Here is a 24,180-nt window from a genome sequence, read left to right on the forward strand (position 1 = left end):
CGACCCTCCTTTCCCTTCCCTTCCTCCCCTCCAGTCCCCTCTTGAGTCCCCTCCTGTCCCCTCTGTCCTCTACTGCCTCTACTGGACACAAGGGGCACTAGGGGCACTCGCAGACACTAGCGCCTCCGTAATTGCATGTGTTTTTGTGCTCATTACAATTTTGGACGCTGGCGGCTAGCGGGGTGCACCTTCCAGGACCGTGTGGGTTTCGCGGCATGTTCGCATGTTGCGTTCACTCTATGGCTAGAAGCAATTATCTGAAAGGCGGAGTTCTGTGTAACTCGCATTGTATTATCGACTGACTCTTATCATCTCAGGCATAAAAGCCCAAGCTCTAGCACGCACGTTCTGACCGGCTGCCTTCGCTTCTGTCTTTGGGCCAAATTGGACTTGCGGGGGTTCAAGTCACACGTGTTGGTAACATGTTGCTGCAGCGCCATGCGCCAGGCTTCACCAAGGTTCCGTCTCGGCAGTGCAAACCGAGCGTACCGATTGCAAGGCAACCGCGCAGCAGCGTGTGTGCTCGCGCCACTCCCGGAGCAGATCTGACCACGAACTATGTTATCGAGCCAGTCAGCTTTGGTAAGGGTTTGGAGTTGACAGATGCCGGTCGCTGAATCGCCGGAACATTTGTTTTCCTTCCCCGTGCCCCGCTTCTCCACGTGCTTAGACCAACGTGAAACTGTACACTAAATAATTGCAGGTGAGGATGCCGTTTTGGAATGCCCGGAGATGCGGTCGAAGCTGGTGGTCAGGTACGTGGTTGCTGAGGCGCGGCCCGCACCTCCCGGCTTGTGCTGACCCGCCGGGACCGGTTCCTTATGTCCACAGGCCCAGCCCCTTTGTCACTCACAACAACTTCGGTGGCGGCTTCGGTAAGGCGGCGGCTACGGAGGCATACGCACAATGGGGATTGAGAGAGCTGTGTCGTGCCTGCCGGAGGGAGTGACGGCGTGGCAATGTCAATCCGGGGCCGCCGACAGCCAGAACTACAACCTCTCACTGAGCCTGAAATCCATGGCCCGTGCACCACCAACATTGGTACTAGAGCCCAGGCCCAGTCCTGCCGTTGTGCACGTGCGTCCCGCCATTCAACCGCAACTCCTGACCCTGTCTCCCTGCCCCACAGTGTCTGACCAGGACCGTGTGGCGTTGAACTCCATGCGCTTTGCCTCCCCCGACTCCGCGGGTGAGAGGCTTCACGGGCGTGCTAATTTGTGTTTGTGAAGGACATACCGGTCTGGCATTGTGGGAGGCCGCCTCACTGGGCCTGCGGTGGCGGGTGTTGGTGCCTATGGGTGTCCGGCGCCATCTCACATCCACACCAACCCGCATTCCCAAGCCACGTCAAGCAGCCGCACCAACCCCACCAACCCTTTCCCAACCCCCTCTCCCCCTCTCCTTTGCCCCTCCCCCCTTCTCATCCCCATCCTCTGTCCCCGTACCCCCATACCCCTTCACGCCCACAGGCGCCAGCCGCTCCAACTTCTTCCCGCACGGCGGCAAGGGCGGCATCAACGTGCTGGAGGCGTCCATGGACCAGCTGAACATGACGCTGCCGCCCTGGGCCATCCGCGCGGGGGCGAGGCGGGAGATCTACTTCGACCCCTCGCAGGTGCGGAGCGTGGAGGGAGGGAGGGAGGGAGGGAGGACGGGGGAGGGAGGGCCGGGGAGGGCCAGGGAGGGCCAGGGACAACTCGAGTGTCTTGTTGCCCGCTGTACCTGGTGCCGCAATCCTCTTTCTATTAGCCATGCAACCCCCACGTTGTGCCCTGTGACTGCTGCGCCCGCTGCAGACCACCGCCGCCATCGTCACGTGCGGCGGCCTGTGCCCCGGCCTCAATGACGTCGTACAGGTGGGAGGGGGGCCTGAGAGGATGAGGGGTGGGGGAGGGGGCTGTAGATATTAGCCGAAACTGAACCGAACCCAATGCAGAAGGACGAGGAGGAGAGCGTGGGGGGAGGGGGATGTGGGGTGGGGTTGGGGGGTTGTTCAGTCCAAACCCAACTATATCGAGACCAAGCCAGCCCACAGAGCGCGAGGTAGGCGTGGCCTTGCCCTTCTGTCTTGGACAGTTTGACAACCTTGAGCCTTGTTCTTTGGGGGACTGGACCACGGGCTGCAGCACGACGCCTTGTGCCGGAGCACGACGCGTGTATTGTACTGGTGGGCTGCGCCCCACGGCTGCGCCCACTGGAAACGCAAATGGGGGAGCTGCGGCGCGGTTCTGTGCCTGGGCCGCACGCCCACGCCACCGCTGTTTGGGCTGGAACCAACTAACCCCACGCCACTACGCCTTCCCCCACCCCCAGGGCCTGGTGAACAAGCTGACTGACTACGGCGTGCCCGAGGGCAAGATCCTGGGCATCAAGTACGGATTCAGGTGGGGCAGCGAGCGAGCGGCCGACAGGGCAAGTTGGAGGGTGCGGGTGCGGGTGAGACGTGGTGAAGCGGAAGAGAGCAGCGTGTGTGTGTGTATGTATGTGTGCGTGCGTGCGTGCGTGTGTGTGCGCGTGTGTGTGCGCGTGTGTGTGCGCGTGTGTGTGCGCGTGTGTGTGCACGTGTGTGCGCGCGTGTGCACACCTGTCAGGCGTACACGCGGCTGCGCACCGCTGCATTTACCCTACGGTCCAACAGCACGGCACGTCGCCGCTTCCATCGCTGCTGTCACTCCCACAACTTACTTCCTCATGTGCCTTCGCATGACCCACCCTGATCTCTCCTCCGCCCCTCCCAAGTGCTCTCCTCTTCCGCGTGTGTGTGCACCACTGACTGCACCTGCGCGCAGGGGCTTCTACGACCCGCAGGTAAAGCCCATCGTGCTGAGCAAGCGCGTGGTGGACGGCATCCAGCTGCAGGGCGGGACCATCCTGGGCACCAGCCGCGGAGGAGCCAACATCAGGTGCGGGGGAGAGGGCGTGGGGAGAGGGGGAGAGAAGGGGGCGTGGGAGATGGCGGATGTGGGGTTAATTGCCCGAGACGAGCGTACAGGGGTCAAATTGGGCGGCATCGCGGAACGGGAGGCTACTGGGGTGGTGGCGGTAGAGGAGGAGGAGGACGTCGGACGGTGGTGGTGGGATTGGGGGAGCGAGATGGGCATGCGTGGCTGTGTGGATGACGGCCGACAACTGCCGGTATTCGCACGCTCACACGCTGCGCGTTGCGTGCCCTAGTCCGCACCCAGTCCACCAACTCAACGCCCTCGGGATTCATGTCACACCACGCAGGGAGATCGTGAAGCGCATTGACATGTGGGGCATTGACATGCTCTTTGTGGTGAGTGGACAGGTGGGGGGGTAAATGCCAAACCCAAATAAACCAAGACCCGGCCAGCCCGCAGAGGGGGAACAAAGAGGGGTGACAGCTTGGGCGTTACACATCCCTCTGTGGGGTAACCCCTCCGCCCGGCTGCCTCTTTTGACATTCCTCGCACATAAAACAATTCTGCTGGTTCTTCGTCGCCTTAGAAGCCCTCCGGAACCTGCTGCATCCAACCCGGCTACTCCCACCGCGCACTCACCCCCCCCCCATGTTCCGCAAGATGGTCTACCGTCTACCACTTCCTTAACTAATCATGAATGTAAACCCCCCCCCCACACCCACACCCAACCCACTCACCCCGCAGGTGGGCGGCAACGGTGGCAACGCGGGCGCCAACGCCATCAACGCTATGTGCCGGCAGCACGACGTGCCCTGCTCCGTGGTGGGCGTGCCCAAGTCCATCGACAACGACATCCTGCTCATCGACAAGTGCTTTGGCTTCGACACGGCGGTGGAGGAGAGCCAGCGCGCGCTCATGGCGGCAAAGGTGCGGGTGCGGGTTGGGGGGCACCGGGCCTGGTTGGCAGTTCTCTCTTGCTTTGCCTCTGCCCGCCGCCTTCTCAGCCAACGTCTCACACGAGCATAATCGCAATCCTGTTTAGAACTTGCCATGCCATGGACCCTCGTGTCTGTGGTCTCCCTCGTTTGTTCTGGAAGGGCCTCCTTCCATGGTTGACAAACTAAACCGAACCAGGCCAAACTAGCGGAGCGCACGCAGAGGGGGAAGGGCCACTGAGCCTGGTGGCAGTCCTCTCTTACTTCGCCTCTTCGCCGCTTTGGTTGATCGAAGGACCAATGTTATCTCGACTTGTGCTCTCACGCCACGCCTCCACAGGTTGAGGCCAGCAGCGCGCGCAAGGGCATCGGCCTGGTCAAGCTGATGGGCCGCCAGTCGGGATTCATCGCCATGCAGGTGCGGGGGGTGCGGGAGGCCGGGCGGGCAGCGGCGGAGCCGGGTGTGTGTGTGCACACACATGTAGGCGCAGGAGGAGGCAGGGGCATTGTACAATTTGCGTCGGAGCCTGCATGCTGTGCGTCTCCCCTCCCTGCCTCCCTTCAACCCGCTACAACTCCACTCCTAAATGATTGTGCTGCATCATCTGCCCCCCAACCCCGCACCCCCCAGGCCTCCATGGCCAGCGGTGTGGTGGACGCCTGCCTCATCCCCGAGGTCAACTTCAAGCTGGACGGCGACAACGGGCTGCTCAAGTACCTGGACGGCGTCATCAAGGCCAAGGGGCACGCGGTGGTGTGCGTGGCGGAGGGCGCGGGGCAGGTGAGGGCGTGGGCGCGGGGCAGGTGCGGGCGGGGCAGGTGAGGGCGGGGCAGGTGCGGGCGCGGACTGTTGGAGTTGGAGTTGGAGTTTGGGGGAAGGGGGGTGAGGGGAAGGGGGAGGTGGCGGGAAGGGGGGCCTGTGGGGCTGTGCATCAGTCTCTTGACAGCTGATGTGCCGTTACACGAATACACACGGCACATCGCCTGCACCAGTGCAACGTAACCCCCCTGCCCACCATCTCACCCCACACCCCAACCTGACTTGTCCTGCCATGCGTATCCGTGTCTCTGGCTACTTTTCAGAATGTACGGTAGCAACAACCATCCCGCACCCACACACACCAACACACAACACATGCACACGCACACACAAACAAACAAACAAACAAACACACACACACACACACACACATGCACACGCACACACGCCTCTCACTCCACCAGGACATTCTGGAGGACGGCGGCCAGATCGGCACCGACGCCAGCGGCAACCCCATCCTCAAGGACATCGGCGCCTTCCTCAAGGACAAGTTCAAGGCCTACTTCAAGGACGCAGACATCAAGTGAGCGCGTACAGTGTGTGTGGGGGCGGGAAGCAAATCATGCCCCTATGCCCCTCCTCGCCTCGATTCCTTGACAGTTGGGACCTATTACGTTGAGCTCGCGCATATGACCCCCTCCTCGCCCCACACCACAATAAACTCTTTGTATGTACCCCCCCCTCATAAACTCATTGTATGTAACCCCCTTCATGAACTCATGAATTGACCTCCCCCCCCTTTCCGTCCTGCAGGTACATCGACCCCTCCTACATGATCCGCTCCGTGTCCACCACCACCAACGACCGCATCTACTGCAAGATCCTGGCGCACAACGCCGTGCACGCCGCCTTCGCCGGCTTCACCGGCATCACCGTGGGCCTGGTCAACACGCACTACGTCTACCTGCCCATCCCGGTCATCATCCAGGCGCCGCGCAAGGTGAGGGGGGTTGTAAATACCAGCCCAAACTAAACCAAACCCAATGCAATAGGGGGATTGCTGTCGTGGTGGTTGGTGGTTGGAAGCATGTGGGTTTGTGTGCGTGTGTGTGTGTGTGGGGGGGGGGGGGGGTAAACTCAAGCTTGTGAGGGTGAGGTGTGGCTGCGGCCTGCGCTGACGTACGCGGATGTGCCGCGCCCGCCCTGCCTGCAGGTGGACCCGCGCGGCAAGGCCTGGAACCGCCTGCGTGCCGCCATCGGCCAGCCCAGCTTCCAGTAAGGAGGAGGGACTGACGGCGCTGGGCAGAGGATGGAATGGCGAGGAAGAGGAATGGCTAGGACGAGAGGTTGAGGGGCGGCGAGAAGGTGCCGGAGGCAGGTGCAAGCAGGAGCACGCTCGCATGAGCGGGCGTGGAGGCAGCAGTACGGAGGCGGGGGAGATTGGCAGTACTTTGTGCATCCAGAGGAGGGTTTTGTGCACCAGGGCATCACGGGGCAAGCATGCGCGTCCGTGGGGCCAGTGTGTGACTGGGCGAGTGCCACAGCTTGAGGCCGCATTCGACATTGATGTGCCTAGACAGGTAGCTTGGGTTTGCACGCCGCGCCGCGCGAAACACGTATCATCACGAGGCAATGCAGCTGAGACCAATACATGCACGTGCACGTGCACTGCGCCTGCGCGTGCTTCTTCTTACCTAGCTGATTGGGAGGCGTCTCCGTCGTGTGTCACAGGGCTGCCCGATATTATTCTTTGAGCATGAGTGTGTTTGCGGGGTGTGTAGGCACTAGGCAGTGCGTCCATGCATGGCGGGCGTGGGGCGGGCATTCCTTCCCACTGCTGCCTGCGGGTAATGTACAACGTGTGAGCGGCACGTGACGGCTCACGGTGTTGGTGCACGGAGAGGGCTGGCCAGCTGGACGGCCCCGGCAACGAACACCGCTGTGTGACTCTGTGTGAGGGATCAGGCGTGTAACGTACAAGAGCTGTCACTTGGCACGCTTGAGCATGCGCATTTACTGGATGACCGAAGATGCGGTTATGTTGGCAGCTCGCGCATCGCTGGGAGTCATTGCACGGCGTGGGCCGTATGGCAGTCATTGCCCGCGTCCCGCTCCCACATTCTTCCGACTTGAAACGCTACCTAGGCCATTCAGCAATCAGCATCCGTGCCTCAGTAATCAATCTAAGCGTGTACGCAAGACGCCAACCGATAAGGCCGTGCCGCCTGGCTTTGATGCTCATCACCGGCATGCTTACGGCACGTCGTTCTAAAGGTCTATTTTAATCGGAGTGCAACGCAGATTAAAATTGGTTTTGAAGTAAGGCGTAAGACAAAGGTCCGGACATGCGTTGTGTTTGAGGTGGGTGGAGTGCGGAGGACATGGGGCGTGCCGGTTTGGCCCTGGAGCCTTGGGTGGGCAATGAGCAGCCGGAGCAGCTCAGTCCAGTTGTCTTTGATTTATTGCCGGCATTACTGCGAGCGGTATGTGGCCGGCTTTTAGCAGCTTTTCACTAGTCTTGCACAACTGACTCGCATTGAGTTTTGGCCAGACTTGCTTACAGTTACAGCGCATTACCCCGATCAAGCTTTTCTCAGTGGCTACCAGATACTGATCTATCAAGGACAAAGAAAATAAGAGCGAGAAGTGAAAGGAAAAAGAAGGCCACAGGCGGCACCACGCTCCTGCTTGTTTGCGCGCAGCCCGTAGGGCTGTGGCGCATTCCTTCCAGGCAAACAGGATTTCAGCATGCCAGAACTCATGCGATTAGACCGCGATTTCTTGCGTTCATTAGCCGGGCCGGAGCTCGGTCCTTGGATCAGAGCAGCATCAACCAATGCAGCAGCAAGCGCTTTAGTACACCAGCGACAGCAGCGGCAGAGGAGCGGCCCACACCGGGCGAGTCCAGAGGTTTGTGGTGTCTGTGCAGGGTACGCGGCCGGCCGACAAATGGGATGTGCCGCATTGTATTTGAGCGTATTAGTACTTTTTTCCCGTTGAGTCCATGGCACTGGGTGACAGGCCCCCGGCTGGTGCCCGGGTCAACAAACTTCCGGAGGGTCCCGGGTGAACAAACCTTCCGGCTGGTGCCCGGGTGAACAAACCTCCGGTTGGGCATGCCGGGTGAACAACGCCTCCGGCTGGTGCCCGGGTGAACAAACCTCCGGCTTAGCATCCGGGTGAACAACTGCCGGCGTACGCGGTACGCACTAACATGCTCTAGCTGTGTGATGCCTCAGAATAACCGGCTTATCATCGGCAGCAGCAAAGAATGGGTACAACGGGTCGGCGTGCAGGCGGCAGGATCACCAGCTGCAGCGGTGCAACCTGCTGCAGCTTGCGCGGCGGGGTTCCCAGGGCGCAGCAGCAGCAAAGGCGAGGCATAACGGGGCGGCGGCCGAGACGGGCGGTGGCTAGCGGGGGCCGAAGCCGCCACCGCCGCGACACAGTGCCGCTGTCGGCACGCTGCAGACTGAGAAATCTAGGAATGGTGAGGGGGGTGATGCTCAGGGCGGCGCCTGCGGGGTGGCTTGGCGCCGCCTGCTCTTGGCGGCGTCTGCGGGCCGGTTTGGCGCCGCCTAAGACTAGCAGCACCCCGCAGATCGTAAGGCATGGCTGGAGCTGATGGTGGAACGGGGCAGTGCAGGCGTGGGACATGCGGACGGCCGCATTGGCGGGTCGGAGCAAACGCTGGGACGAGAGTCAGCTGCGGCTTGCGGATTCGTGTAGGGGGGATGTATGGGCACGCAGGAATGTGAATGGGGGTAGTTGCTGCCCGGCGTGTTGAGAAGCCGGCCGGGCAGACTTTTGTGGGCGGCGGCCGTGACCGGCGCCGCCAGGCCGTGCCGCACGGGGGCCTAAATGGAGATAGGTCTTTGCCCCGCGGCACGGCTACCAAGCCCCTCTTCTGTTTCGCTGCCTCCCGGATATTTGGAGCTTTGCCATTTTGTTTGTGGAAAGGGACGGGCCGCGCAGGTGGCTGTATGGGTGTGGCCCTTTTGAGACGGATGACATCCAGACATGACGAGTATGTGGCTGTACGGAGTGAGGTCATGTGTAAGCGTGCGTGGTGTGATCTGGAAGGACCTCTTGTCTGCAGCCGACCATCTCAAAGGTCTATTTTAATCGGAGTGCAACGCAGATTAAAATTGGTTTTGAAGTAAGGCGTAAGACAAAGGTCCGGACATGCGTTGTGTTTGAGGTGGGTGGAGTGCGGAGGACATGGGGCGTGCCGGTTTGGCCCTGGAGCCTTGGGTGGGCAATGAGCAGCCGGAGCAGCTCAGTCCAGTTGTCTTTGATTTATTGCCGGCATTACCGCGAGCGGTATGTGGCCGGCTTTTAGCAGCTTTTCACTAGTCTTGCACAACTGACTCGCATTGAGTTTTGGCCAGACTTGCTTACCCACCCGCCCACCCTGCAAGTCTGTTTGGAAAGTGCCCGCTGGCGTTGAGGGGTCTTACTGCTAGGCAGCAGAAGGAAAGCGCTCTTGCAATTGTGTTACTGCTTATGCTACATAATATCCGGGGGGTAGTTGCTGCCCGGCGTGTTGAGAAGCCGGCCGGGCAGACTTTTGTGGGCGGCGGCCGTGACCGGCGCCGCCAGGCCGTGCCGCACGGGGGCCTAAATGGAGATAGGTCTTTGCCCCGCGGCACGGCTACCAAGCCCCTCTTCTGTTTCGCTGCCTCCCGGATATTTGGAGCTTTGCCATTTTGTTTGTGGAAAGGGACGGGCCGCGCAGGTGGCTGTATGGGTGTGGCCCTTTTGAGACGGATGACATCCAGACATGACGAGTATGTGGCTGTACGGAGTGAGGTCATGTGTAAGCGTGCGTGGTGTGATCTGGAAGGACCTCTTGTCTGCAGCCGACCATCTCAAACCTACCCTCGCGCACATCCAACAGCCCCGTCGCCAGTGCCCAGGGTTGCCTAGTACGCGACCCTCTCTCCATAATACTGTCCTGGCACCATATGCGTATATACACACAAGCCTCTAGGGCTCAGCCCCTAGCCTTACGAGCCTCGGCTCGTGAGGAAGCGCACAACATTTTCGTTGGCGGCTTTGGCTTTCGTTACTAACTTTTTGTAGCCTTTTGCGGGCTCTGTGAGGCTTTACGACTTGGTTACGACTTGGTTTGGATGGCTTCGGCCTTGGGTGGGTGCGTCGCGCCCTGTTTTCGGCATCGCGCGTTCTGTGGCGGCTGGCCGCGTCTGGGTGGCCGGCCGCGCTCGTTCTGCTCTGTGGTCGCTTTTTGGTTTCGTGTGTGCAGGTTACGGGTGGCCCTGGTGGTCGCTCGTGGCCCGGCGCAAGCTTCGATGTTCCGTGGTGCTCCTCGGCGCCTCTCCTCGTGCCGCCTGGCCCGCCGTCGTCTCCACCGGCGGCCTTGCTGGCTCAGCAGATAGTTAGGTTGCGGGTGCCGTTCGTAGCATGGCGGTTCAGGGACCGTTAGGCAGCAGGTGACGCTGGTCGGGTAGTCCCGGGTGTCGGGTTGTGAGTGCCCGGGCGGCTGTTGCCCGGGCGCCCGGGCGGCTGGTGCTCCTGTTCGCCTCCGGGCGCGCGCGTGCCTGTTTGATGGGTCGGTCTAGTTCGCTGGTGGGGCGGGTGGAGGGCGGTGTGCCCGTGGCGAGGTGTTGTGGTGTACTGGTGGTTTGGTCAGTTTCCGGCTCGGTTTCCCTTTGTGGTGCCTCGGCACCGACGTTTCCGGACATGGGCCTCCGGGCCAAGACATTGCGCGTCTGTGACGCCGACGAGAAAATGTGTGGTGCTTGCGTTTGATGGGGATGTCGGCAGACCTCTGGCCTGTCGCGCCTTGTTGTGCGTTGGTGCTGCCGCCAAAAGACCTAAACGAGATGAGGGGTGTTACGTGGCGGTGGGGCTTTGGCGGGCTTCGGCTTGGCTTCGACTCATGTGCGTAACACTATGAAGGTCGGCAGCCAACCAGGGGGCGGGTGTTGTTTCTCTGGGTCGCAGATGGCCCTTCGCGGCGTGGGTACGGCGTGCCCCCGCTTGTCGGGCTGTCCCTTCAATTGTAATCCGCATCCATAATACGCGTATTAATACGGCGTACTAGGATTTCTAGTACAGTACGTTAAAATACGGTGCATAATACGCTGGGCCAGGAAATCCGGGGGGGAAGCCGACGCAAACACGGCACGCGTACCCGCACCATGCCCGAATCGGTGTGAATTTGGATTTGCGCGGCCATAGTCTTCTAGCGGAATTTCCTTCATCTTATTATACTCATATTGTTATAAGCAAACACAGCTGCAGTGCGGAGAGCAGCCATGGTTCGCGAACTTCGACAAACATCCTTTCCAGCACCCCTCGTGCCCCTCGCCCGCCATGGCGCTGCCACGGCCACGCGGGTACCACTCTGGTCTTTTGCTGTGTCCAAACTTTGACAGCCTGGTAGACCCAACAGGTATCATCTGACCAGGCCGCCAGCATACCTACGGCTTCATCTCGTTGTGTAGTATACGGTTACTATGGTGCGGAGCTGAGCAGATGAAACCTGAAAGGCCGTACGGCTGCAGCCGTGCATGGGGTGTGCAGTGGGACACGCAAATATTTTCGTCGTGAAAACTAAAAGCGTGATAGCGTGATGGATAGCGTACGCACAGTGTATGCAGGATACGCAATCGACACTGTAAAAAGAATAGGCATCAAAAAGTTATGTGCACAATTGTCCGGGGGGGTGCATGCTCCTAGCCAAACCCGCACGCTCGGGGGGCTCTGGGAGTCGCCCGAGGCAAATCCTACCTCAATATTTAGACGCCGCCTTTTTGTAGGTACATAACTTACATCATTAGTGGGCATGAGCGCTCGGCAGAGGACAAAACATGTTGGTCAGGGCTCAAGTCGCGAAATGGACCAGAGCCCATATCTCGCATAGGCGGTATTTTGGGCCTGTATCTAGTGCCGTCGACTAAGGTTCACCGATAGATGTCATCCGGACTGCGTAGGGCAAATTCCAGTAAGTCCTGGCGAGCGCGACATTTAGCATTTCGACTTCGGCTCCCGCTCGAGTTTGTGCCCGGAAATCAATCAGGGACCTTATTATATGTCACATGATGACATTTCGGCAGTCTAGGGCATTGGACACACGCAGTCCCTAGGGACTTGCCGGAGTGGTACCCGCGTGGCCACGGCCCACCCCGCTGGTTTCCCCAGCACAACGTATTTTCCAACGTACTAGCCGACGAGGGCAGCGTACAGTACGTAGTACAGTACGTAGTACATAGTACGCGTACTACGAACTATGCAACCCTGCCAGTGCCCTCCGCTGCTCAGCCTCAGGCATCACTCCTAGGGCTGCATGGCTGCTGCGACAATGACTGCACTACTGCAGCATATACCTTTGCACCCCAACACCACTGCAGCCCTATCGCCTCTGTAAGATTGTAGCCCAATCAACACACCCAGCGCTTCACGGCGCCTTCACGTCAGCACTGGCGCCTGCGCCGCCAGCTCGCGTGCGTCCGTGGCGTGCCGGCCCGGGTCCATACCCCCGTACACCCCACCCTCCTCCTCCGCCGTCCCGGCCGCGCCCGGCACCCGACTGGGCAGAATCGCGCCAATGCCTTCCATGCCGTGCGACGTCGCCCCCTTGCTGCCGCCGGGTCCCCGGCCAGGCGCTTCAGCGGCATGTGCGCCTGGCGCCTCCGCCCCTCCTGCTGCGGCAATGCACTGCTCCACAGCCTCGAACGCCGCAGCAAACCCCGCCTCCTGGCCAGGGACCGCCGCATCGGCGGCCGCGCCCATGAAAGGATGGCCCGGCGCCGCGCTGCCCTGGCTGTCTGTCACCAGCGGCCGCGCAGCAGGCTGCAGTCTCCTACCGCCGGCCTTGCCGCCGGCGTGGTCCGGAAAGTGCTCGTGCTCACTCGCTGCTGCTGCGGCGGCAATGGGCGCCAGCGACACGTCATCCTGGCGCTCCAGCCCCGTCGCCAGCTGGCCCAGGGCCGCGTCCACCGCGGCAGGGGAGCGCACGGGATGTGAAGACTGTTGCACAGACCCCTGGGCCAAGCGGCCCGTTTCCACCGCTACGCTATCCTCGCCCATTATTCGTCCCGATTAAAGCAAATATGATGTGCATTGACAAGTATTAGTAGTTTGTCCGAAATGTGCTGTAAAGTCACGAAGCACTGCAGAGCACGTCATCCACCGAGCGATTTGTTCGCTTCACGCCGAAGACATAAACAAATTTTCACTGCTTCGAGGCCAGGTACGAGCGCCAGCCACCAAATGACGAGACCTCTTCTGCGTCCTTCACCGCATACGCCTCGCCCAGGAAACCTTTCTCGCTCGAGCCATCCTCCAGCAGAACATCGCCGATGCACAGCGGTGGCTTCACACCGTCGCGTAGGAACTCTCTGCAGGGCCAGCAGTGCAGGACCAAAAGCGAATCAGGCGCGGATGCTCGTTAGGGTTGTCATCGCTGCCAGGGCAGCGCTGCGCCAGCCGATCAGCTGTTGATGCTTGCCCTACCCGACGCGCTCGATGGGGAAGGCCCAGACCTCGACCTCAAAGCTTTGGCCACAGCCCGGCTCTGCGCCTTGACGGATGAGTGCTGGACGAGGCCCCAGACTGTACATTTTGTACACTGAGGCGGTCTTGACCGCCTTGACTAGCGAAGCTCCTAGCCCGGTGACTTGGTGGTTCAGCGCGAGGCCGGACATGTGCGCACCTGCAAGCACGAGATTAAGCTTTGCTCCGGCCATTCTTGCGTTGCTTCTGTATGTGCGTGGGGCTTTGAACAAATGACAAGTAGTATCAACGGGTTTGGAGAGGGGCGCAACCAAAGGGGCTGAATGCAGGTCAGCGGGTAAGGGGCACTGCATGTCGTATGCATGCCGCAGGCGAGCAGCAGTGCCTGACACGCTTGTACCGTATGCATACAGGCAAGGCCCAGTGTGTCGTGTGATCTGTAAGGCTGATCGGCTCTGGGGGCGGCTTTAAATGGTAGCGTTAGCTGCAGCGCCGCCCTCCCCATGCCTCTGGTCAAGGGGAACCCCTGCTCTTGTCGGCCACGTTACCTGAATGCACTTGTCAGCGTCCAATCCATGCGCATTCCTTCAGCCAGCCAACCTCCTTGTTCCCGCATCTCAGACATCCTACCTGCCAATTAGCCATTTATTCCCATTCATCATGGCCTTATAATTCCCCTATCGTGCCGTGTACACACGATTCCGGCAGTGCCGCTAAGTGCTGGAGTAGTGGTGCCTTACATGCTTATACCCGACCTTCACCCTCAGGTGTTTGCCTCCAACTCCAAGTCACTACGGCTGCCCTGCAGGCGGCTGCATTGCAGCATGATGTTTCTACAATCCTCCCCATGCACTGTGTCGCCTAACAGGTCGTGTTCCTGCCTCCTCCCATCGAATGATTCTGAAGTCGGCCAGCCTTGTCATTGCATTTTAGGCAACCTACCTGCAAAGCTGATGCTATCCATCATGGTGTTCCCGGAAGTTCACGCGTCCGAACGTGAACCCCACAATCCCATGCAAAGTGCCAGAGAGAGAGCGCTCTCCACGGCTGCACCTTCCCCACAGTGTTAGATTCGTTGCGCGTACCCATGTAACCTTTGCGCGCATTTGGTCATAGCTCAAAATCCAAACTGGTCCGGCCCCCACCCACTCACCCGCACCCACCCACGGACACCCCACCGGAGCATTTCCACACCATTTTCCCTGCATGTACAACCGTTAGCATCCTCCATGCCTACCGCCGGTTCACTGCCTCACCACTTCAGCCTCCTCCTCCTGCTCGTCCTCCTGCTCCTCCTCCTCCTCACGACAGCATGGTGATGAGGCCAATGACCTGGTGCACCGCCGACTTGGCCTTGGCGGCGGTGGGGCCGGTGCCGCCGCGCGCAATGCCCACCAGCGTCTGCTTCACGTTGTCCAGCACGCTCCTGCACGGCCGCCACATGTGGTCGCGCGTTGGGGAGGAGGGACAGTCAATACCAGGCATCAGGCATGACGAACCAGAAGGCGGCAATTTTGAAGCGCGGGGGTGCAAGTTTAAGAGCAGCAGGGCCCGGGCGAGCTCATGAAGCTCCCTGCGGCTGCTTGTGATGCGCGCCGTATATGTATGCGACCCTGCAGTCCTGCCATGCCTGTGCAGGTGGCCCTTAGGCGTCACACCGACACCCAGCCACCCGCGCACCCACGCGCCCACGCAGGCACACGAACCTAATGTGGGGCGCCAGGCCGGGCTCGCGCACATCCAGGCGCTTTAGGATGGCGTCGATCCAGCCCAGCTTGAGGTCCACGTCGGCGCTGAGGTCGAAGGAGAGGAACGTCAGCAGCGACAGCAGCGTGGGCTGCGCCAGCGGGCACGGCTCCGCCGCCAGGATGCCGGCGCCGCCCGCCTCGCGGCAGGCCCACAGCACCAGCGGAAGGTCCTGCAGCTCCAGCACGCGCGACATCGCGCTGTTCACATCGCCCGCCTTGAGCAGGCCTGTGTCAGTTAGTGTGTTGGGTGCGCTTGTGTTAGTGTGTTGGCGCTGGTGTAATGAGCGCACAAGTTTGTGCTGGGAATGTGACAAGGAAAACGGGAGAGATCGGTTGGTGCGTGGACGGCGACTATGATGGCGGCGGCGAGGGCGGAGGGAGGTGGAGGCTAGGCGGAAGCCATATTCCGGGCTCAGCGAGCGCTCAGGAGCATGCCCCAGGCCGCGAGGTGCGCAGCGTGTGGGGCAGCGGGAATGCAGCAAGCGTTGCCTGCGCATCCCACGCCATGAGTTGAGTGTGCACCGAGGTAGGTGTGTACGCCGAGCTGGGGCGCTTCAAGTACATCGGCTGACGCCTGCAATGCTGTAGTGCGAAGGGCACAGGCATGCTGCACACAAAACAAACATGTATGCATGCGGGCAGGGTCCTGCTCGAGCACGCCGCATGCGCTGCATTACCGGTACCGCAAGCAACGACGATTGCGGCGGGCGCTGTGGAGCGCGCGCGCACGTGGGATGCACACATGCACACTGCTCACCGTCGATCTGCTGTCGAAGCACTGGGTCGACCTCGGCAGGCGCGGCCGCCGCCGCCGCTGGTGGCGCCACTGGCGCCGACGCCGAGCTGCTGGTCGTGGAGGCCGCTGGCGTCAGCGCCGCGGTGGGAGCCGGAGGCGCAGGTGCCGGCGCGGGGGCCGGCGCGGGCGCGGGCGCCGGCGGCGCCACCACAGGTGCCGGCGGCGGCGCCTGCTTGTTTGCGGGCTTGCTGCTGGGGGTGGCAGTGGCGGCGGTCGCCGCGGCCGCCGCCGCGGCGGCGGCTGCCGCTGTCACCGCCGCTGCGTCCGCGCCGCCGCGAGAGCCCTTGTCACCCTTGTCGGCCTTCTCCTCCTTCCCACCCTTCCCGCTCTTGCTAGGAGCGGCCGAAGGCGCCGGCGCTAGCGCCGGTGCCGCCGGCGCAGCCGCCGCGGCCGCCGGCGCAGCCGCCACCGCCTTGCCGGCCTCCGCTGCCGCCGCGGCGGCGGCGGTGGCCGCGCGCGCGGCGGTGGCGGCGGCGGCCTGCGCCGCGCCGGCCTCGCCCTTGAGCTGCTTGGCCGCCGCCGCCACCTGGCCCGCCGCGTCCTTGAGCTGCCCACTCAGCCCGCTCAGCGGCGCCAGCGGCGACAGGTGCTGCTCCAGCCCGGCGCGCAGTGCCGCCTCCATCTGGCCGAACATGGCCGCCGTCGCGCGCTCCACCGGCGGCACCACAGCGCCAGTGAAGGCGGCGCCGAGGCCGTCCGCCACCGCGCGCGGTAGCGACGCCGCCAGCTGCGAGCCCAGCGCGCGCTCCAGCGCGGAGGCCGAGGCCGAGGCGGACTGCGCGGCGTGTGTGGACAGTGCGGCGGGCAGCGCCTCCGCCACAGCGGCGCGGACGGCAGGGCCGAGCGCGGCCTTGACGGCGGAGGTGGTGGCGGCGGCGGCGTCCGCCACGCGCTGGGACAGGTCCTTGGTCACGCCGGCAATGACCTGTGCGGCGAAAGAACGCAGGCGGAGCGTGCATGTGGTGACAGCTGACTCGCACCATGATGATCTATTGACAATCACACGATATTGGACCTGAACGCTGTTGCCATGGCCGGTTGCCCCCACAAACCCCCTCGCCGTCAACACTACCCCTGCCCACGCCCACGCCGACACCTGCACCCCAGTGTTCAGTTGGGTTCGTAAAGACACAACCCGCGCCCCTCCTCCTCACCGCCGCCATGGCCTTCTGCAGCTCCGCCGCCTCCTTGCGCCGCTCCTCGGCCGCGCGCTTGACCACCGCCTCCGCCGCCTTTGCCGCCGCCGCCTCCGCCGCCTTTGCAGCCGCCGCCTCCGCCGCCTTTGCAGCCGCCGCCTCCGCCGCGGCCTTGCTGGCGGCGGCGCTGCGGCGCCCCTCGGCCTGCACCAGCTTCAGCACCTCGCGCTGGCCGGCGCTCACCTGTGATGCGCGGTGGTGCGGTGGTGGGCACGGGTGCTGGCGTGCAGGCCTAACCCATGCTCCTGTCTCTTCGGCTGCAGCTTAGGTGGTGGCCTTCCTCGTAAGGCTCCGATGCCGAAGTTGGCAACCCCCAGAGCTAGTTGATTGCATGCGGCTGAGCAGGAGTAATTGAGTTTAGGGCCGAGTGTCGGCCACGCGCACTCACACCCACCTGCTCGAGCAGTGCTGCAAACGCCGCCATGGCGGCCGCGTCAACCGCCACCGGCGCCGCCACCGCTCCGCTTGTCGAGGCCGCCTCAGGTGCGGCAGCAACCGGCGCCGCCGCAGGGGCGGGGGCAGGGACCGGGGCGGCAGCTGCAGTCGAGAGCGGCTGCGTCACCGCCGCCGCCGTTACCTCGCGCACGGCGTCGCCCTTGCCGGGCTGCTGCCCAGGCATGAGGACGTACGTCTTGCCCTGCTGCCCAGACACACGCGCGCAAGGGAAGCCCAGCGTATGAGCTTACGGACGGTAGACACAAGTACAAAGGCAGCATATGGCATGCAAAACCGGCGAAGACCAGACGCAAGGACAGGAAACCAGCCACGCACCTGCGACACCTTGCGCACAAGCTGTGCCGACGGCAGCGGCGGCATGGACGTCGGCGGCGCCTGCGTCGGCAGCGCCGCCACCGCCGCCAGCGCCTCGGCGGCTGAGGCCTCCGCCTCGGCCTCGGCCTCCGCCGCCACCTCCGCCTCCTCCGCCGCGGCGGCCGTGGCTGACAGGTTGGCGTCCGACAGCACTGGCGTCATGGCCGACGGCGTCGGCAGGCTGCTTGTCATCCCCACCGACTCGTTGTCGCCGCCGGCCGTCGTCATGATGCTGTAGCCATCATCCGCCGCCGCGGCAGCAGCTGCCGCCGCCGCCGCGCCGCCGGCCGAGCCGAAGCCGGCGGCGCCGAGCAGCGCCACCGTAGCGGCGGACGGCGCTGGCGGCGACGGTGCCGCTGGTGGCGGCACCGCTGGCGCTGGCGGCGCGCTGCCGCTGCTGGGACCCGCGCCAGCGCTGGAGGTGGTTGCGCTACGCGCCGCCGCGGCAGCGGCCGCCGATTGCATTAGCTGGCTGGGTGTCAGCAGCAGCGAGGCCCGGCCACCCAGCGGCGACACCTCGGGCGCCGCCGCCGCCTTGCCGGGCGCCGCTGGCGCCGACACGGCGACCCTTGGCGCGGCGTCGGCAGCCGCCGGCGGGCTGGTCGCGTCCGACACGTCGGAGGGCATGCCCACCAGCGGCGCCGGCGCCGACGTCGCTGGCGTGACCGTGGTCCCCGTCCCCGTCGCCGGCGTGGGCGCGGGCGCCGGCGGCACAGCCGCCACCACCGCCGTCGCCGCCTCGCTCGGCTCCACCTCCTTCGGCTTGGGCACGGCGCCGACGCCGGCGGCGTGCCCCGCCAGCAGCGCCGCCAGCGGGTCCCGGACCACAGGCGTCAGCACCGACGAGCCCGCCGCGCCTCCGTCCGCGGTGTGCCCGCGCCCGTGCGACGTGGAGGAAGACGCCGGCGCGTGCGCGTGGTGGCCATGGTCGGCGGCGCCGCCGGCGCCGTCCGCCGCCGCCGCCTCTCCGCTGGCGGGCGCGCAGGGGAAGCATAGCTGCGGCACGAGCGTGTACTGCTGTACGGCCTCGCCCTGGATCGTGTACATGTGGAACGCGTCCGCCTCCGTCGCCTCGTCCACAAACACCTCCGGCACCAGCGTCGCCGACAGCACCGGCATCGCCAGGTTGAACTCGGTGCAGTAGTCGAAGTGCGCGCCGGCGGCGACCGCCGCCGCCGAAGGCGAGGCGCCGCCGTCGCTGACGCCGGCGGCGGCACCGCCGGCGCCCAGGTCCACGTGCAGCACACACACGTGGCTGCGGAGTTCGTTGGCCAGTACGACGCAGTCGTACAGCGGTTGGGTCTCCAGGTGGTTGAAGAAGGCGGCGGCGCCGCCGCCGGCGGCGCTGACCAGGCGCAGCGCGTGCGTGCATGTGGGCTTGGACGACAGGTCCACAGCCCACAGCTTCACGTGCGCGTTCACGCCGTCGCCGGTCAGCAGCACCCGCGGGCCGGCAGCGTCCGCGGCCGCCGCCGCGCCGCCCTCAGCACCGTTGGCACCCGCGGCGGCAGCTCCGCCGCCGCGCGTCAGCCACTGCAAGGACACCACCGCACCCGCGGCGGCGCCCTCGCCGGCCGCCGCGCCGCCGTCGGCGCTGCCGGCGGAGCCGCCGCTGGCGGAGCCGGCGGCCTCCTCGTACGCCTGGAACCGGATGTCGGGCTCCGGCGCCAGCGGTTGAATCAGGGCTGGATCCAGCTGGTCCGCCGTCAGCGCCCACACCGACACGTACCCGGCCGCGTCACCCGCCGCGAGCAGGCCCCCGTCGGGCGAGAACGCCACGTTAGTGATGAGCGTGGCGCCGTCGGCGCTGCGCGCCGCCGCCACCGGCGCCGCGTACTCGGGCGCCGCCGCCACGTCGGCGGTGGGCGGGACGTTGATGAAGTAGATGGTGGGGCCGGCGGCCACGGCCAGGACAAAGTCGTAGGTGGGGTGCCAGGCCAGGCGCGCGGGCGGGTGCGCGGCGGGGCCGGAGGTGGGGATGGGCAGCTCGTGGCGGGCCAGGATCTCATCACGGACCTGCTGTTGGGATAATCGTGTTGGTTTTGTGGCGGCGGGGTAAGTGAGCAGGATGCCGTCAATACCCGGGTGCGTGATCAACTTCGTAACGATTGGCCCCCGAGTCCGGCCGCCTGCCCTCACCGTGTCCTCGCCGCCGGTGTCCTCCTCATACACCTTGCGGACGTGCACCTGCAGGCAACACGAGCGCGTGGGACACAGCAGCCGCGTCCGTCAGCTGCCCGCGGACCTGCTCTCTCCACACACCCTCCATCCCACCTCCTCGGCTACCCCCTCCCCTCCCCATGCTAGCCCACACCGCTACCGCTAACACCCCAACCCCGATCCCTCCCGCCCTCCAGCCCCCCGCCGGCCCTCCTCCTCCTGCCCATCCTCCCCGTCCTCCTCCTCCTGCTCCTCCTCCTCCTCCTGCTCTTCATCCTCCTCCCGCTCCTCCTTTTCCTCCTCCTCCTGCCCGCCTCCTGCCCACGCACCTGGCCGGTTGTGTCCACGGACGCCAGCAGGCAGCGCTCGGCGTCGTGGCGGAAGAACCGCAGGTCGGTGACGGGCGCGGCGTGGTCCTTGAGCAGCGTGCGCGCGCCGGTGTGGCGGTTGAGGATGCGGATCTGGCCGCCCTTGAGGCCGTAGCAAATGTAGTTGGCGTCCACCGCGATGGCGTGCCCGTGGCGCCGGCTGATCTCACTTTTCACGTTGGCGATCTTTGAGACCTGTTGTATGTTGAGGTGAGATGAGGTGGGGTGGAGGGTTGTGAGGTGGGGCCCCGGCCTCTGGACGCCTTGCGCACCCCGACGCACCCGCCATGCGCACCTGGTATGCCCATCTGCCACAAGCTGGGTCCATGCGCCTGCGACGTGCCCGCCACGCCACCCCATGCCGCACAGCGCCCCATGGCACCCCCGAGCACCCTCTGGTCACCCTCCCTTCACCCCGAGCTTCCTCCGTTCACCCCTCCGTTGTCCCCCCGCCCACCATCAGCGAGTCGTACGAGTCGCCCTTGCCACGCTCCAACTCCAGCACCTCCTGGTGTGGCGTGATGGGCGTGCCGTGCGGCTGCAGCTGCTTCTTCTCCGGCAGCCCTCCCGACAGCGCTGCGGCCAGCGCCGCAGCAGCCTGGCTGTGCGGCGCGGTGATACGGCTGGTGCCGGCGGGAGTCGCGAGTGCAGGGCTGGCACCGGCTGCGGGCGGTACAGAGGGCGGTGCAGAAGGTGCCGGAGCGGCCGGCGCGCCGGGTGCGGCAGGAGCGGCGTCTGTGGTCGCGGCCTGTGGTGACACGCAGGTCCCTGGAACAGTTAGCGGAATGACCTGGGTGGCAGCGACTCGGCGCGCACGGAGGCGGTCGTAATGCGACGTTCGGCGCTGCGGCTGGTTCGCGGGCGTCCGCTACCAAAACGCGTGGTGACGCTGAGACATTTCCGAGATCGGCATTCAGAAGCCGACCGACTCACCCCTTGCTGCTGCTCCGCTTGCTTCTGCTGCAACCATCCCATGAGCTCGAAGCCCATGTTTCAGCTCCTCTATCGGGGAAGGACCCCCGGCAGAGGCAAAAGCCTAAGTTTTTGGTCAAGCGCCTATGGCCAGGCACAGATCGACACAATTTGTCTTTAGAACAACGTGTACAGTATGCACAGAATAGCCGCGAGCAAGGCGGGCCGAAAGTCAAGAATGCAAATTCGGGCCCTCGGTTCATTCGGCCCACAGCCTTTGCCCCTATGAGCGCATATGATGCATGCTCTTCGTGGCGTATTTGAAAGAGAAAACATTGCAGGCCTGCAATTACCTCTGTCCTCAGCGCTCGAGTACATTCTCGTGTAGGCGCCAAGATGTTTGGCGCAAACAATACAGGCCTTGGTGGCGGGGCACGCGACCAGGAGTATGCACCACTACTATTCGCGGTGACGCCCCTGGATCAGGCGACTCCGCGGGCGGCTACACCCCTGCGGGCCGACAGCTCGCTCTCGACGCAGCGGCGCTCCGGGTTGGGAGGAGTGCCCCAAACGCCAGGCTCGATGGCGACGGACGCCACGCCACCGCCTCCGCCCCCTATCATGCGGCTAGCAGAGGACGTGGTGATGGGTGAGTGGCATGGGCTTGGCGGTTGGGCAGGCAGAAGCGTTGAGGCACGCGGGTTTCCCGCTCCTGACGCGGCGGTGAGATGCGTGCCGTGCTCGCACGCACGCGCACACGTGCATGGGCATACACAACTTCCGCATCCATGCACAACTTACTTCCAGCTGACGATCTTCATGCTCACTGCAGAGGACCCGGGGAGTACTGCACGTGGCGCCACGCCGCCGGGGCGACACACACCCCAGCAGCCACCGCTCGCGTCCACGCCGCCGCCGCCGCCGCCGCAACAGACGCTGGGGACGGTGGCGCTCGGCTTCGAGCAGCAGCAGCCCGCGTATGAGGTGCGTGAATTACATGCCGTGCGGCATTGGGCTGCGGTGCTGCAAACAGTCTCTGCCTTGCCGGTTAGCGACAGCCTGCCCTGCACTGCACATACGGGACTCCATCTAGCTCAGCAACTTCCTGCGAGCGTGAAGCATGGACTGGTTGCCGCCCTATCACCCCCAGACCGAACAGCCCACACAGCTACGCCCCTGTCCTCAGCGACGCGCGAAAAACACCTCCCCACCGCCCCTAGTCTACACCTTGACTATGCAGTGCTCTGCGCTGCACTTGCCGCCTCTGCGACCCACAGGACGACTGGGTAACCATCTTCGGCTTCGGCCAGCAGGACGTGCCGCTTGTGCTGCGCGAGTTCCACCGCTGCGGCGACATCCTTGCCTGGGGCTTTGGCGAGACCGGCGCCAACTTCATGCACGTGCGGTACCAGAACAAGTACGGCGCGCAGCGCGCGCTCATCCGCAACGGCGAGCAGCTCACGCCCTCGCTCATCATTGGCGTGAAGCCTCTAGACCCGCGGCACCGCGCTCGTGTGGAGAGCCTGGCAGAGGGGCCGGACGCTGCGGGGGCAGCCTTCCGGCCCAAGCCAGTGCCGGAGCGGCCGTACCGGGTGGAGGCGACGGTGGGGCAGGCGCGCGTGCCGCAGCCCAGCCGGGGCGTGCTGGGCCGCGTCTACGAATTCGTGCTGGGTATGTAAGATGAGTGGCGGGGGGTTGAGCGGGCGTGAGGGATTCGGATTGACAAGCAAAGTGAGGAGGTCTGTGGTGGATGCCGGACCGGGAGTAGGGCAGGCTGCTGGGGATGTGCGTGCGTGCGTTGGCGAGCGTCATCGGCAAGGCGTGGGGTGGCCACGCCTGCCGGAAGTATGTTACAATGACAGTTACAGTGCCCCATCAGTCAGAGTTTGCGTTAACTGTAGGTCTTGTCACGAGGTCGGGCGCGGTGGTGGAGGATTTCAGGAGATAACAGCAGCGCATAGAGGGGAAATGTTGTGTGGCCGCGGCAGCATTGTGCAGTGATGAGGGTTGAGATGTGTGCTCTGTTTGTACAGGCACGGCCCGCCATGTGTCAAGGTGTGTCCCGCTGCCAAGCAACAGCACAAGCAATCAACCAAACAGCAGGAAATCTTCGAGCCACAACACTCCTGAATTCTGCGGCCTACCACATACTGTGCGGTGTTATGCGCGCCAGCAAAGACCCGAACTAGACACTGGCCGGCCTCGACCTACGCGACGGCGCCGCTCATTGCGCGGCGCCGCGCTCTCCTCCTCCACATACCTGGTAGAGGTTACATGTGGGACGACAGCCGTGGACGAAGCCAGGGCCCAAAAAACGTACGAGACACGCACGCTCACCCGAGGAGGGATCCCCGAATGACCCCCATGCTCCTCGCCTCCGGAGTAGAGGGGAGGAACCGCAGGCCTGGCTCACCGCCAACGCTAGCGCTGCTCACCTAAGCCGTGGGTCGGCGTCATAAAGACTACCTCTTGCGAGTCCCTAAGCTGGCAAGCTAGGGTGAGGCCGGTGGCGAGTCCGCTGCTGGCCCTACAAAGATAACCCCTCCAACATCATCTGACGCTAGGAACGGGCTTGGGAATGGGTGCTGGTTCGGGACAAGGTCCCAGCGGCGCGGAAGCCGACGCAAACTCACAAACGCAGCTAGCCGTGACCAGAAGTCCGCAATCACCTCCACACCGATCCTTCGCACAACAGCAACCTCCGCAGTCCGGCCTGCAGCATCACGGCAAGCGTAAAGGCGCTGTCGGCCGTATTCCAGGGCCGCCACAGCAGCCAAGCACACGATGTCCCACACCGCCTGCGATAGCCCTGGTGGCGCCTGTACTAACCACAATTGGTTCCGTGTGATGTCCACATTCGCATGCTCCCGCAGCACATCACGCAGAGCCTCCGCCACCACACAGTCTGAGAAGTGATGAACCCTAGCCCCAGCAGTCATCTGAGTCCCACACGGGCATTTCTCGTGGGCATTTCTCCACGCGTCCATCCGCGGCCAACGCCGCAACTAAGCATCCCACATGGCCTTGCTTGCCCCCTCCACGCACGCACGCAGGCAGGCAGGCACGGACAGGGGCAATTCCATCTGGATCTGGGCTTACGCGCTTAGTCCCCCACAGTTTCTTGTGAAACTG

The 24,180-nt window shown here is 63.8% G+C and overlaps 5 protein-coding genes across 6 annotated transcripts; 2 read left to right on the forward strand and 3 right to left on the reverse strand.

Moving 5' to 3' along the window:
• Nucleotides 1-252: 252 nt before the first annotated feature.
• On the forward strand, nucleotides 253-6,564 carry CHLRE_12g553250v5 (uncharacterized protein). The gene is made up of 15 exons (XM_001694096.2): nucleotides 253-582; nucleotides 704-755; nucleotides 832-875; nucleotides 1,130-1,189; nucleotides 1,470-1,615; nucleotides 1,797-1,856; nucleotides 2,314-2,384; nucleotides 2,790-2,903; nucleotides 3,229-3,277; nucleotides 3,627-3,809; nucleotides 4,158-4,235; nucleotides 4,449-4,598; nucleotides 5,042-5,160; nucleotides 5,391-5,577; nucleotides 5,791-6,564. The coding sequence occupies exons 1-15, from the start codon at nucleotides 423-425 to the stop codon at nucleotides 5,854-5,856; spliced, it is 1,539 nt and encodes a 512-aa protein (XP_001694148.1). The 5' UTR covers nucleotides 253-422; the 3' UTR covers nucleotides 5,857-6,564.
• A 4,092-nt stretch (nucleotides 6,565-10,656) lies between these two features.
• CHLRE_12g553252v5 (uncharacterized protein) lies at nucleotides 10,657-13,362 on the reverse strand. Its single transcript, XM_043069035.1, has 3 exons — nucleotides 13,059-13,362; nucleotides 11,334-12,943; nucleotides 10,657-11,101 (listed from the first exon to the last, which is right to left on the reverse strand). The coding sequence occupies exon 2, from the start codon at nucleotides 12,630-12,632 to the stop codon at nucleotides 12,012-12,014; it is 621 nt and encodes a 206-aa protein (XP_042918956.1). The 5' UTR covers nucleotides 12,633-12,943; nucleotides 13,059-13,362; the 3' UTR covers nucleotides 10,657-11,101; nucleotides 11,334-12,011.
• Nucleotides 13,363-13,526: 164 nt separating this feature from the next.
• On the reverse strand, nucleotides 13,527-21,252 carry CHLRE_12g553100v5 (uncharacterized protein). Of its 2 annotated transcripts, none has more exons than XM_043069034.1 (10): nucleotides 21,070-21,252; nucleotides 20,594-20,884; nucleotides 20,098-20,331; nucleotides 19,748-19,795; nucleotides 17,570-19,624; nucleotides 17,193-17,435; nucleotides 16,757-16,981; nucleotides 15,564-16,527; nucleotides 14,765-15,032; nucleotides 13,527-14,484 (listed from the first exon to the last, which is right to left on the reverse strand). In XM_043069034.1, exons 1-10 carry the CDS (start codon nucleotides 21,124-21,126, stop codon nucleotides 14,361-14,363), a joined length of 4,509 nt encoding a protein of 1,502 aa, XP_042918958.1. In that variant the 5' UTR covers nucleotides 21,127-21,252; the 3' UTR covers nucleotides 13,527-14,360. The 2 variants fall into 2 exon arrangements, with proteins under 2 accessions (XP_042918958.1, XP_042918957.1); XM_043069033.1 differs by having other exon boundaries at nucleotides 17,570-19,627.
• Nucleotides 21,253-21,352: 100 nt separating this feature from the next.
• On the forward strand, nucleotides 21,353-23,174 carry CHLRE_12g553050v5 (uncharacterized protein). Its single transcript, XM_001694095.3, has 3 exons — nucleotides 21,353-21,697; nucleotides 21,881-22,032; nucleotides 22,326-23,174. The coding sequence occupies exons 1-3, from the start codon at nucleotides 21,445-21,447 to the stop codon at nucleotides 22,725-22,727; spliced, it is 807 nt and encodes a 268-aa protein (XP_001694147.2). The 5' UTR covers nucleotides 21,353-21,444; the 3' UTR covers nucleotides 22,728-23,174.
• A 132-nt stretch (nucleotides 23,175-23,306) lies between these two features.
• Nucleotides 23,307-24,132, reverse strand: CHLRE_12g553052v5 (uncharacterized protein). The gene has a single exon (XM_043069032.1). It carries the CDS (start codon nucleotides 23,985-23,987, stop codon nucleotides 23,541-23,543), a length of 447 nt encoding a protein of 148 aa, XP_042918959.1. The 5' UTR covers nucleotides 23,988-24,132; the 3' UTR covers nucleotides 23,307-23,540.
• Between the last annotated feature and the right edge of the window lie 48 nt (nucleotides 24,133-24,180).

This window comes from Chlamydomonas reinhardtii, chromosome 12 (genome assembly GCF_000002595.2).
Source record: "Chlamydomonas reinhardtii strain CC-503 cw92 mt+ chromosome 12, whole genome shotgun sequence".
NCBI classification, from domain to species: Eukaryota; Viridiplantae; Chlorophyta; class Chlorophyceae; order Chlamydomonadales; family Chlamydomonadaceae; genus Chlamydomonas; species Chlamydomonas reinhardtii.